This window comes from Myotis yumanensis, unplaced genomic scaffold, assembly GCF_028538775.1.
Source record: "Myotis yumanensis isolate MYYU_CA2020_CCGP unplaced genomic scaffold, mMyoYum1.0.hap1 SCAF_3, whole genome shotgun sequence".
In the NCBI taxonomy this organism is placed as follows: Eukaryota; Metazoa; Chordata; class Mammalia; order Chiroptera; family Vespertilionidae; genus Myotis; species Myotis yumanensis.
The window spans coordinates 206,052,428-206,062,917 of NW_027223754.1; the positions used below are offsets into that span (position 1 = coordinate 206,052,428).

At 54.1% G+C, this 10,490-nt stretch overlaps 1 protein-coding gene across 1 annotated transcript; it reads right to left on the minus strand.

Moving 5' to 3' along the window:
- Nucleotides 1–676: 676 nt before the first annotated feature.
- Nucleotides 677–2,151, minus strand: LOC139006519 (apolipoprotein L2-like). Its single transcript, XM_070408841.1, has 3 exons — nucleotides 1,258–2,151; nucleotides 933–1,136; nucleotides 677–682 (listed from the first exon to the last, which is right to left on the minus strand). Exons 1-3 carry the CDS (start codon nucleotides 2,149–2,151, stop codon nucleotides 677–679), a joined length of 1,104 nt encoding a protein of 367 aa, XP_070264942.1.
- Nucleotides 2,152–10,490: the final 8,339 nt, after the last annotated feature.

Consider the following 10,490-nt stretch of genomic DNA (forward strand, 5'->3'; position numbering starts at 1 on the left):
GGGCAGCGTCAGTCACCGTGTCCATGGGACCCACGTGGCTCGTGTTTCACTTCCTACAACTGCCTGTTGGCTTGAATCCTGTGCTCTGGCCCCATCCCCCCTCCCTGCCCCCCCCACCCCCCCCCACCCCCCCCCCACCTGCTACTCTGCCAGGTTATCCCGACCACACGCAGGAGCACACTTCCTTTCTTCTTCGCCTGCGGTCTGTTTTAATCCTACAGATCGTGGTCAAGTAGCTTTCAGACCGTTCATTCCCACTCAACCGCTGGGCCTGAGTCCCCGTCTGTGAGAGGGGCTAAGGGCACCAAGACCTTCCTGGGATAGGGGAAGGTGGCACATCCGTGTTCACGGGCCTCCCCACTAGCATCCCAGCCCCACGCTGATCCCAGCACCTCCGAGTGCGGCCAGATCTGCTGTGGTTGGGTCTGACCTCACCTGCAGCTTCCACAGCTGTTTGATGTCTTCGTCGCGGTTCTTGTTGGCCGAGTCCAGACGGCCCTCCAGGTCCTTCAGGTCCAGCTCCAGCTTCTTCTGAGCAGCCACTGCCAGTGAGCGCTGCTTCCTCTCGTCTTCCAGCTCTGCCTCCATCTCCCGAACCTGGGGGAGATGCCGACAGCTCTGGAGGCCGGACCCACACACAGACCCGATGCCAGCTCTGAGCCCCGATGGGTTTGGCCTAGCTCTGTGGATCCATGAGGCTCAGGAGCCAGAGAATTACTGACAGAAAAAATCCTGATATGGTCACTGATTCCCCCACTTCCCCAGGACAGAGGACTGGAAGACATGGCCAGGGAGCCTTCCACCATTCAGGTAGAGGAAGGAGAGGGGATGCCTGTGGAAATTGGAGGGGTGGGGGATTCCATGCCAACCTCTGCCCAGAGGCCGAGAGGGCCCTGACCCTGGAGGAGGAGGGCCACACACCCCTGTCTGACCAGCTGCTGCTTCTTCTCCTCGCTCTGCTCATCCTGGCCCTGCAGGTCCCGCTCGAACTGAGCCTTCATGGCCTGCAGGTTCCCCTCCCGCCGCAGCTTGGCATCCTCGGTAGCCTGAAGCTCATCCTCCCGCTCCTTGAGCTGGGTATTCATCTCCCCCAGCTGCTGCTCCAGAGCCCGCTTAGACTTCTCCAGCTCGTGCACCTGCCACCGAGGGAACCCGAGTAAGAAGCAGAGGGATAAGAGGTCCCCGAGGGCCCTGCCTCAGTGTCCACTCCCTCACTAATCCTCTGTGCTGCACCACGGGGCCCCTCCCGGTACTCACACTCTTGCACACATCATCCTTGGAGCTCATGAGGTCCTCCATCTCCATGCGGAACTGCTTGTTGCGCTGCTCCAGCTCTGCCTCCTGTAGACTTTTGTGAATACGGGTGAGTACTTCCAGCCTCCTCTCCAGCTCCTGGGCCTGCAGCCTCAACTGTTCAGCCGACTGTGCCTTTGACCCCTTATGCAAGCGCTTTGCCTCCTTCACAAGGCTGAACACAGACTCCAGAAGGAATATACCTGCAGTGGCAAAATCATCGACCCTGGCTTCCTTGGTCTTTGCCAGAGCAGTGCCTCCAAAAGCTTTCTGCAGCTCCGTGTTGCTTTTGTCCGAGATCTGCCCAGTGTGCACGAAGTTCTTGGCCTCGGCTGTTAACCTGGGATTGGATTTGGCCACCTTGAAGGCATTGGCATTCTTCATAATGTCTTGCAGGGATTGGGAGCACTTCTTTGCTAAGGAGTCAATTTTGGGTGTGCTGTGATTTACAACCTCCATGACCACTTTCTCTGTGTCGCTGCCCATTGACAAGAGGCAGCTGGCTTCGGCTTTAGCTGACGCATCCTTTGAATACTCCACAATGCCAGTGGTCACACCAGTCACAGCAGCTGCTGCCCCCAGTCCTGCCGCAGTTGCCAAAAGTACCAGACTAGCTCCTGCTGTCACAGGTGCCAGAGACAGGCCAATGATGGTGAGAATGCCAGACACAACGCCAGTGGAAGAGGCTGCCACTTTGGAGATGGTGCAGTCCTTGTGTACCTTGTCCACCTCATCAGCAAGTACGTAGAGCTTTCGTATGCGTTCCTCAAGGTCCTGTTTCACCTGAGAAAACTCCTTCATAAAGCTCTCCCCATGCAGCTGGTCTGCTGAGGGCATGTCTTTGCCCTCCACGGCCATGAGTCTTTTCAGTTGGCTCAAGTCTGCATAGAGTGCATCTGCCTCATCCCTGTAATCATGAAGGACAGGCGATTAACCAAGGCAGTTTGCTTTTCCGTAAAATGGGCCCAATAAGATCCATGTTACATAATCACAGAGCTTTGAGTATAAGTCAAATAGAAAAGAATTTTACAAATGTAAAGAATTTTGGAGAACCAAGATGGCGGCGTAGGGAGCGGACCTGTGTGTGCTGCTCTCTCACAGCATCATTGAAACTATCAACTATGAAGTAAACAACCGCCACTCAGAACCATGGGGAAGTTGGCCCAGTGGGAGATCTACAACTGGAAGAAAAGAAAGAAGCGCAGTGAGACTGAGTGGGAGCTACGGAGGCACCAAAACCAGAGGTACGCAGTCACACGCCACGCGGGCTGCAAATGGATTCTCGGTTTTTTACGAACCCTCGAATCCTCTGGGCTTGCTCGGGGCGGGTCTCTGAGGCCCCAGATCCCACAGGGAGAGGCGGCCACGGCCTTGCAGTGGTCGGAGAGCGAGGGAAGCTCTGACACGCAGCTGCTCGCCGGCACTGAGGGACAAGAAGTCCTGGTGTCCCGGGGAGGCGAGGGGTGAGGAGACGCCGCCATCGCTATTTCCTCCATGCTGGCGACTCCCTGTGACCCCGCCCTACCCTCAGGGCTGTGCCAGAGGCACAAGAGGGAATCACTGTGCTTTTACAAACTCTCAAATCCACTGAGCTGGTTCGGGCGGGCGGGTCTCTGAGGCCCCAGGCCCCAGGCCCCAAGGCGAGAGACGGCCCGGCCTTCCAGCGGTCAGAAAGCGAGGGAGGCTCTGGCGCTCGGCTGCTCGCCAGCACTGGGGGACACAAAGTCCTGGTGTCCTGGATAGGCAAGGGGCCGCTGAGTCTCCGCCCCGGCGACTCCCTGTGACCCCGCCCTACGCAATTTACATTCCCATCTGGGCTGTGCCAGACTCACAAGTAGAAACGCCTTTGCTTCTGCAAACTTTCAAATCCACTGAGCTGGTTCAGGCGGGATCATGAGGCACCAGGCCCTACGGGGAGAGGCAGCACGGCCTTGCAGCCATCAGAAAGCGAGGGAGACTCTGTTGCACAGCTGCTCGCCGGCACTGGGGGACACAAAGCCCTGGCAGAGATTCAAGGGGCCGCGGAGACTCAGCCAGTGCTATTTGCTCCGCCATGGCGACTCCCTGAGACTCAGCCCTAATCAATTTACATCCCCATCCAAGCTGTGCCAGGTGCACAAAAAGACCACCTGCGCTTTTGCAGCCTATCCCAACAAATTGCAGACTTCAACTGCTCGCAGCCATGGGAGACACACTCAAGAAGCAGACCCAGGAGAACCAGGATGGCGGCATAAGGAAGAGACCTGTGCGTGCTACCTCACACAACAGCATCGAAACTACCAAATATCAGACAAACACCTATCATACAGAACCATGGGAAAGTTGGCCCAGTGGAAGCTCTACAACTGGAAGGAGAGAAAGAACATTGAGACTGAGTAGGATGTGACACAAAGTACAGAGCCCAACCCAACAAACTGCAGATTTCAACTCCTCGCATAGAAAGAAGTGCATTGAGACTGAGTAGGATGTGCAGAGGCACCAAGTACAGAGCCCATCCCAGCAGGCTGCAGATTTCAGCTCCTTGCATCTGGGAGGGACGCAATCGGGGGGCAGAGTCGGGTCCGGGGCCGGCCAGGGCTGGGCCTGACTGGGCCGGCACTGTGGAACTGCTGTACCAGCAAGCGCACAAACATGCCCACTGGTCCCAGTCTCTTGTGGGGCGCTGGGGGACAGCAGACAGGCAGTCTGTGCACTTGGTGGAGGGCAGGAGTGCTGGATGTTCAACCACTAGGAACGCCTGGAGATTTTGTCTGGTGGGGAGCCGCCGGCAGGGGACAGAGGGCCAAACTTCCTGTTTCCCCGGTAAGGCTGGGATGGCCCCGGTGAGGTCGGGATGGCCCCGGTGAGGTTGAAACGGCCCCGGTGTGGTAGGGACGACCCCGGTCAGGTCGAAATGGCCCCGGTGTGGTAGGGACAACCCCGGTCAGGTTGCAACGGCCCCGGTGTGGTAGGGACGGCCCTGGTGAGGTTGAAACGGCCCCCGTGAGGTAGGGACAGCCCCGGTCAGGTTGAAACGGCCCCCGTGAGGTAGGGACGACCCCGGTGAGGTTAAAACGGCCCCCGTGAGGTAGGGACGACCCCGGTGAGGTTGAAACGGCCCCCGTGAGGTAGGGACGGCCCCGGTCAGGTCGAAACGGCCCCGGTGTGGTAGGGACGACCCCGGTGAGGTTGAAACAGCCCCCGTGAGGTAGGGACGACCCTAGTCAGGTCGAAACGGCCCCGGTGTGGTAGGGACGACCCCGGTGAGGTTGAAACGGCCCCCGTGAGGTAGGGACGACCCCGGTGAGGTTGAAATGGCCCCCATGAGGTAGGGACGACCCCAGTCAGGTCGAAACGGCCCCGGTGTGGTAGGGACAACCCCGGTCAGGTTGAAACAGCCCCGGTGTGGTAGGGACGACCCCGGTGAGGTTGAAACAGCCCCCGTGAGGTAGGGACGACCCCAGTCAGGTCGAAACGGCCCCGGTGTGGTAGGGACGACCCCGGTGAGGTTGAAACGGCCCCCGTGAGGTAGGGACGACCCTGGCCAGGTCGAAACGGCCCCGGTGTGGTAGGGACAACCCCGGTCAGGTTGAAACGGCCCCCGTGAGGTAGGGACGACCCCGGTGAGGTTGAAACGGCCCCCGTGAGGTAGGGACAACCCCAGTCAGGTCGAAACGGCCCCGGTGTAGTAGGGACAACCCCGGTCAGGTTGAAACAGCCCCGGTGTGGTAGGGACAACCCCGGTGAAGTTGAAACGGCCCCCGTGAGGTAGGGACGACCCCGGTGAGGTTGAAACGGCCCCCGTGAGGTAGGGACGGCCCCGGTCAGGTCGAAACGGCTCCGGTGTGGTAGGGACCACCCCGGTCAGGTTGAAACGGCCCTGGTGAGGTCGGGACGCCCCCAGTGAGGTTGAAACGGCCCCCGTGAGGTAGGAACGACCCCGGTGAGGTTGAAACAGCCCCCGTGAGGTAGGGACGACCCCGGTGTGGTAGGGACAACCCCGGTCAGGTTGAAACAGCCCCCGTGAGGTAGGGACGGCCCCGGTGAGGTTGAAATGGCCCTGGTGAGGCTCAGACGGCCCCTGGTGAGGTTGAGACTACTCCAGTGAGGTTGGGACAAATAAAGGGGACCAGTATGGACTGATGAACAGGGGTAGATACAGAAGCAGAGCATCATTGAACAGAATGTTAAACTACAGTGGGAAGCCTGGGGAGGGTTGGGGGGGGGGGGATTAAGAGACCAACTGAAGGACTTATATGCATGCATATAAGATTAACCAATGGACACAAGACACGGGGGGGGGGGCGGGGGGTAGGGGCCGGGGGAATGTCAAGGGGGGGAAAAAAATGAGACATATGTAATACTCTTTGTAATACTTTAAGAAATAAAAATTATTAAAATATAAAAAAAAAAAAAAGAATTTTTCTTTCAATGTTAACACATATTTTGTACCTTGTTGATGCCCCATAGTACTTATTCAGACAGAGAATAAATATGGAAAATCCTCTTAGGGTGCTCTTCAGTGGTAAGTATTGCTTTTTAAAAATATATATTTTTATTAATTTCAGAGAGGAAGGAAGAGGGAGAGAGAGATAGAAACATCAATGATGAGAGAGAACCATTGATCGGCTGCCTCCTGCACGCCCCCTATTGGGGATCGAATCCACACCTGGGCATCTGTCCGGACCATGAATCAAACCCTGACCTGCTGGTTCATCAGTTGATGCTCCAACACCGAGCCATATGGCCAGGCATTAAGTGGTAAGTATTTGGTAAAGATGGCTTCCCACTCAAGGGCAGGTGGACCCATCACCACCAAAGTGTTTGTAGAGTGGGAACTCCAGGGATGAACAAGGAAAAGTGTGTGTGGGGGGAGCAGATAGACCCTCACCCAGACAATCTCAGAGTGTGGGGGAGACTTAAGCTGACCACAGAGAGTTCTGCCCTTTCCCTTGGCTACTGGGAGTGATCTCTAGGGTCGCAGATGCCCTGACTGGTAGCCATGTCATTGCTTGCCTGTCATTAGGCCACCAGACAGGCTGACAAGGTGACGGATGAAGGAGGCTTTGGGGCATGTGGTATCAGTTCTGCCAATGAAGGAACTAGAGACTAAAGGCATTAGTTAACCCTGCAGGTGGGGCTGGAGGCTGCAGGTCAGACCTTTGGGCAGCATGCGATCGCGCCCCAATAACCCTCTGCACACTGAGACTCTGCCATATTTACACCAGGCTCTACTGAGCCCTCTTCTCAACTAGGCCTTGTCCTTGTCCTTCCATGTTCCGTCCCTGGCAGCCTGTATCTTCCAGTCTTAGCAAGAATAGTGCTATGGCAGTTTAGGGAGACCCCCACACACACTCTGTAAAAAATATGTATATATTATTTAATCCTCACCAGAGGACATGCTTAGAGAGAGGAAGGAAGAGAGAGAGAAAGAGAGAGAGAGTGAGAGAGAGAGAGACATTGATCAGTTATCTTCAGTATGTACCCCAACCAAGGATAGAACATGCAGCCCAGATGTGTGACCTGACCGGGAATCAAACTGTCAACCTTTCTGTTCACAGGAAAATGCTCAACCAACTGAGCCACTTTGGATGGGCAAGCTCCCCACCTATCCAAGGTCTGATCACCTATATATATCTCATCAAATTTATCATCCCCCAACTTTGATGCACAAGTCCTTGCTTGACTTGTGAGATCAGTTTAACAAGAATCCCCGTGCCTTTGACACCTCTTCTCAGTCATTTTCCATCCACCAACCCCCTCGCTCTTCTCCCTGGCTATAAATCTCCAGCTGCCTTTGCTGTTTTCAGAGTTGAGCCCAACCTCTCCCCTATTATGAGGATCTTCCCATGTACTGCATGGTCGTCCTGGGAAAGGTCTTCCTTACAATTTCAGTGTCAGAATAACTCCTTTCTTCCACAGGGTGAGCTTCCCTGGCTGGCGAGGCTGCATGGGCTTGTTGAATACAGGATGGTGGTGCGTCCTGAGGACAATGGAGGCCTCGTGGTTGAAACCTGCCCAGCCTCCGCCCCATGCATCTCTCCCTTTGGCTGACTGGGAACTGTGTCCTTCCCTGTAATAAACTGGGACTGTGGGCATGATCCTGAGGTGGTTCCGGGAACCCCCAAAATATGCAGGTGGTGTCAAAAGGAAGGGCAGTCTTGGGGGCTGTGCACTCAGACTTTTCGTCTCAGTGATTCTGGGAACTGAAAATTGAACAACCAAAACCTCAGAGCTAGGAGGGAACTTACTAGTAATGATGATTGTGCCTGGCACCTGCTCTCTGCCAAGCCTGATGCCTTTGACCTTCCTGGCTGAAGGTCACTGGGTCCAGCCACTTTCCCAATTGACAGGGAAGCTGGGATCTGCTACCAACCTTGGTTCCCCTGACTCTCCAGCCAACCATCCAGCACCCCCATGTCTCAGGTGTCACCAGCCTAAGTCACACCTTAGCTGCTGACAGCATCACATGGGAGCATACCAAGACCATGTTTGAGTTTATGGAACCTCCTAAGACACAAGGCACTGTAAGAACCATGTATGTGAATCACTAAGGCTGAGACCTGCGATTGCTAAGCTGGTGCAGGAAGCCCTGTTCTCTGTGGTGGGAACGTGTGTGTCTACTCGGAATTCCTCAGATTACACCACATTGGCAGCCCCCATTCTGACTGGAAGCGGTCACTAAGCCTCACTGCCTTCCCTCTGGTCAGGGTTACTCCATGGAGAAGAGAAGAGGTCCCACAGGGAGGTCAGGAGCCCTCCAGCTCACAGACAGGGTTGGAGGACATAATCACCCAGGGCCCTCTACCCCCAGCAGAGAGGGGATCAAATCAGGGAAGGAACAAATGTCTGCCCCCCAACCCCCTTCACGGCCTCCTCAGTCCAGTGCCCAGGTGCCTCAGCTGCCTCACTCTAGTCCCAGCCTCGCTGCCAAGCCTTCCTACCATCCTCCCACCTGGACCACCTTGCTCCACCCAGACCCCAGGCTATGATCCTGCTCCAGGCCTCTCTAGGCCTCCAGACAGCATGACTGCAGTTGCTTCCTCAGCCTTGACCCTGCAGTTCACCCCAAGGCCTTCACCATAGTCCTATCAGATGGACTTGCTATTCCATTGAAGAGGGAGATGACATAAGCCAGAGCCCCAGAGCCAGGCAGAAATACACTCAGGATTCAACCCAACACGGTGCAGCTTCACTCCAGCTCTCTGCCTTCCAGGCCAGCAGGACCCTGCAGAGTCTGTGCAATCCCTTTCTTAGGGAGAGAAGGCTCTCTAGCCACAATCCCCAGGGACACAAACTCTGTCAGGATTTTCCTGGCTTGTCTCAAAGGACGTCCTGCGTGGCTCTCACATCCAACAGGAAGACGCTTTGGCCCTGTCTATTCCCAGCATCTTTTTAAAAGTTCATGTGAACTGCCCACCTACTATGTGTCAGTCATTAGGCTAAACAGTTTACACACATTATCTTATTTTCCTTACAATGAAATAGAACAGATGAATAAGACAGAGAGTGGTTAAGTAACGGGCCCAAGGTCACATAACCTTCCCCCTGCAGGCCTCATCTCTTCTCAACCTGAGGCCCTTCTCTGCAAAAATAATATGAAGGAAATGTTCCTCAAGGACTGTTGAGAAGGAACTTCTTCAACCCCCAGCTCAGGATCCTGCCTGGAGGAGTGTGCCTGCCAGAGGAATCTAGATGCAGGGGAGATGGTGTGACAATGCAGGCATCCCCTGGAGGTTACCTGGACAAATTGGCCCCAGCCACAAATCTCTCCCAGGATTCATCACTCAGCAGGCGTTGCAGTTTCCCTTTGTCCCTTGTGTCCAGTGAATTCTCAGTGGCATCAGCAAAGCCTTTGCCATCTAGATGGAAAGAAAAAACACAATGAGGTGAGAAGAAATCCTGGTAGAACGTAAATGGCATTGAGTATAAACAAGGTGGTTAAATGTTCACCCTGAGCAGCTGTCACCTGTGGCAATTTTCTAAAATCTGGGGTATTTTGATGGAATCACCTGGTGCTGTGTGTTCCCCAAACTTTATAGGTTGAAGCTCTGATGCCCCATGTGACTATATTCTTAAATTTAATTTTTGAATAAGTTTTTATTGAGAAAAGGAGAGGAAGGGAGAAGGATAGAGAGATAGAAACATCGATGAAAGAGAATCATTTACTGACTGCTTCCTGCACACCCCCTACTGGACATTGAGCCCACAACCTGGACATGTGCCCTGACCAGGAAGTGAACCTGTGCCCTCTTGGTTCATGGGTGGATGCTCAACCACTGAGTGATCCTGGCCAGGTCCCTGGTGACTGTATTTTGTAATTATGGTTAAATGAGGTCATACGTGTAGGAACCTAATCCATTCTGACTGGTGTCCTATGAGTGAGGGAGAGACAACACATCTCTCCCTCCCCCATTCTTATCTCTCTCCCTTTAAAAATCAAAACCGTTTTTTTTAAAATTAAGTATAAAAATGTGTGACTCCCAGGGATTTGTAGACTATGGAAATGAAGATAAGGGACTGGGGACTCATGTGTTTTGCGGGTGCAGAGATAAGATTTAAATGTGTTTGCTGCCATATCTGCACAAGGGACATTATTCTTATTTCACAGAAAAAGGAAGCCAAACTCAAACAGAAAAAGAAGGCCCAAAGGCAAGAAGCAGAAAGCTCACAGGTGGCATCGAAGGTCACCCATCAGGCATTTCCTTACATTACTTTGAAGCTTCTGTATGTTTCAAAAATTTATGTGATTTCTGCGTTCCACCGTATAGTTTACCTATAGGATTTTTTATAAATTTGAAAATAATGTTTCAGATTACACACCACTGATGGAGTAAAACTACCAGGCAAAGAGGATTCCTCCTGCTTCTCACAGGTGCTCCAAGGTGGGCAGTGGAGGGGTGTGTCCAGGTGGGTGGAGTTTGGAGCCTCAGCTCTAATCCTGTGATCAATCAGTATCAGCTCTCCCCCCTCTAGACTGGCCTCAGGGGCCACAGCTTCATGTGGGCACCTCTGACCCCACCCTCACCCACTTCTTAAACAAGAGGTCATCTTGTTTATCCTCAGGAATCCACCAGCTCCAGCCCTCCCTCAGGGCCCCCAGAGCCTGCTCAGGAGCTGCAGGTTTCTGAGCTGTCCTCTCCTCCCTATGCTTCAACAAGAACAAGTATTTTCCTCTCCTGGGGGGTGATTTGGTTGTCTAGGCAATGCAGTGTTCA

What these genes read in the sequence shown, in the direction of transcription:
- LOC139006519 (XM_070408841.1), bottom strand. Translation starts at nt 2,151, where the DNA reads ATGGCCGTGGAGGGCAAAGACATGCCCTCAGCAGACCAGCTGCATGGG. An exon ending in AGGATGATGTGTGCAAGAGT is followed by an intron (nt 1,137 to 1,257) that starts GTGAGTACCGGG and finishes CCTCGGTGGCAG; the next exon opens with GTGCACGAGCTGGAGAAGTC.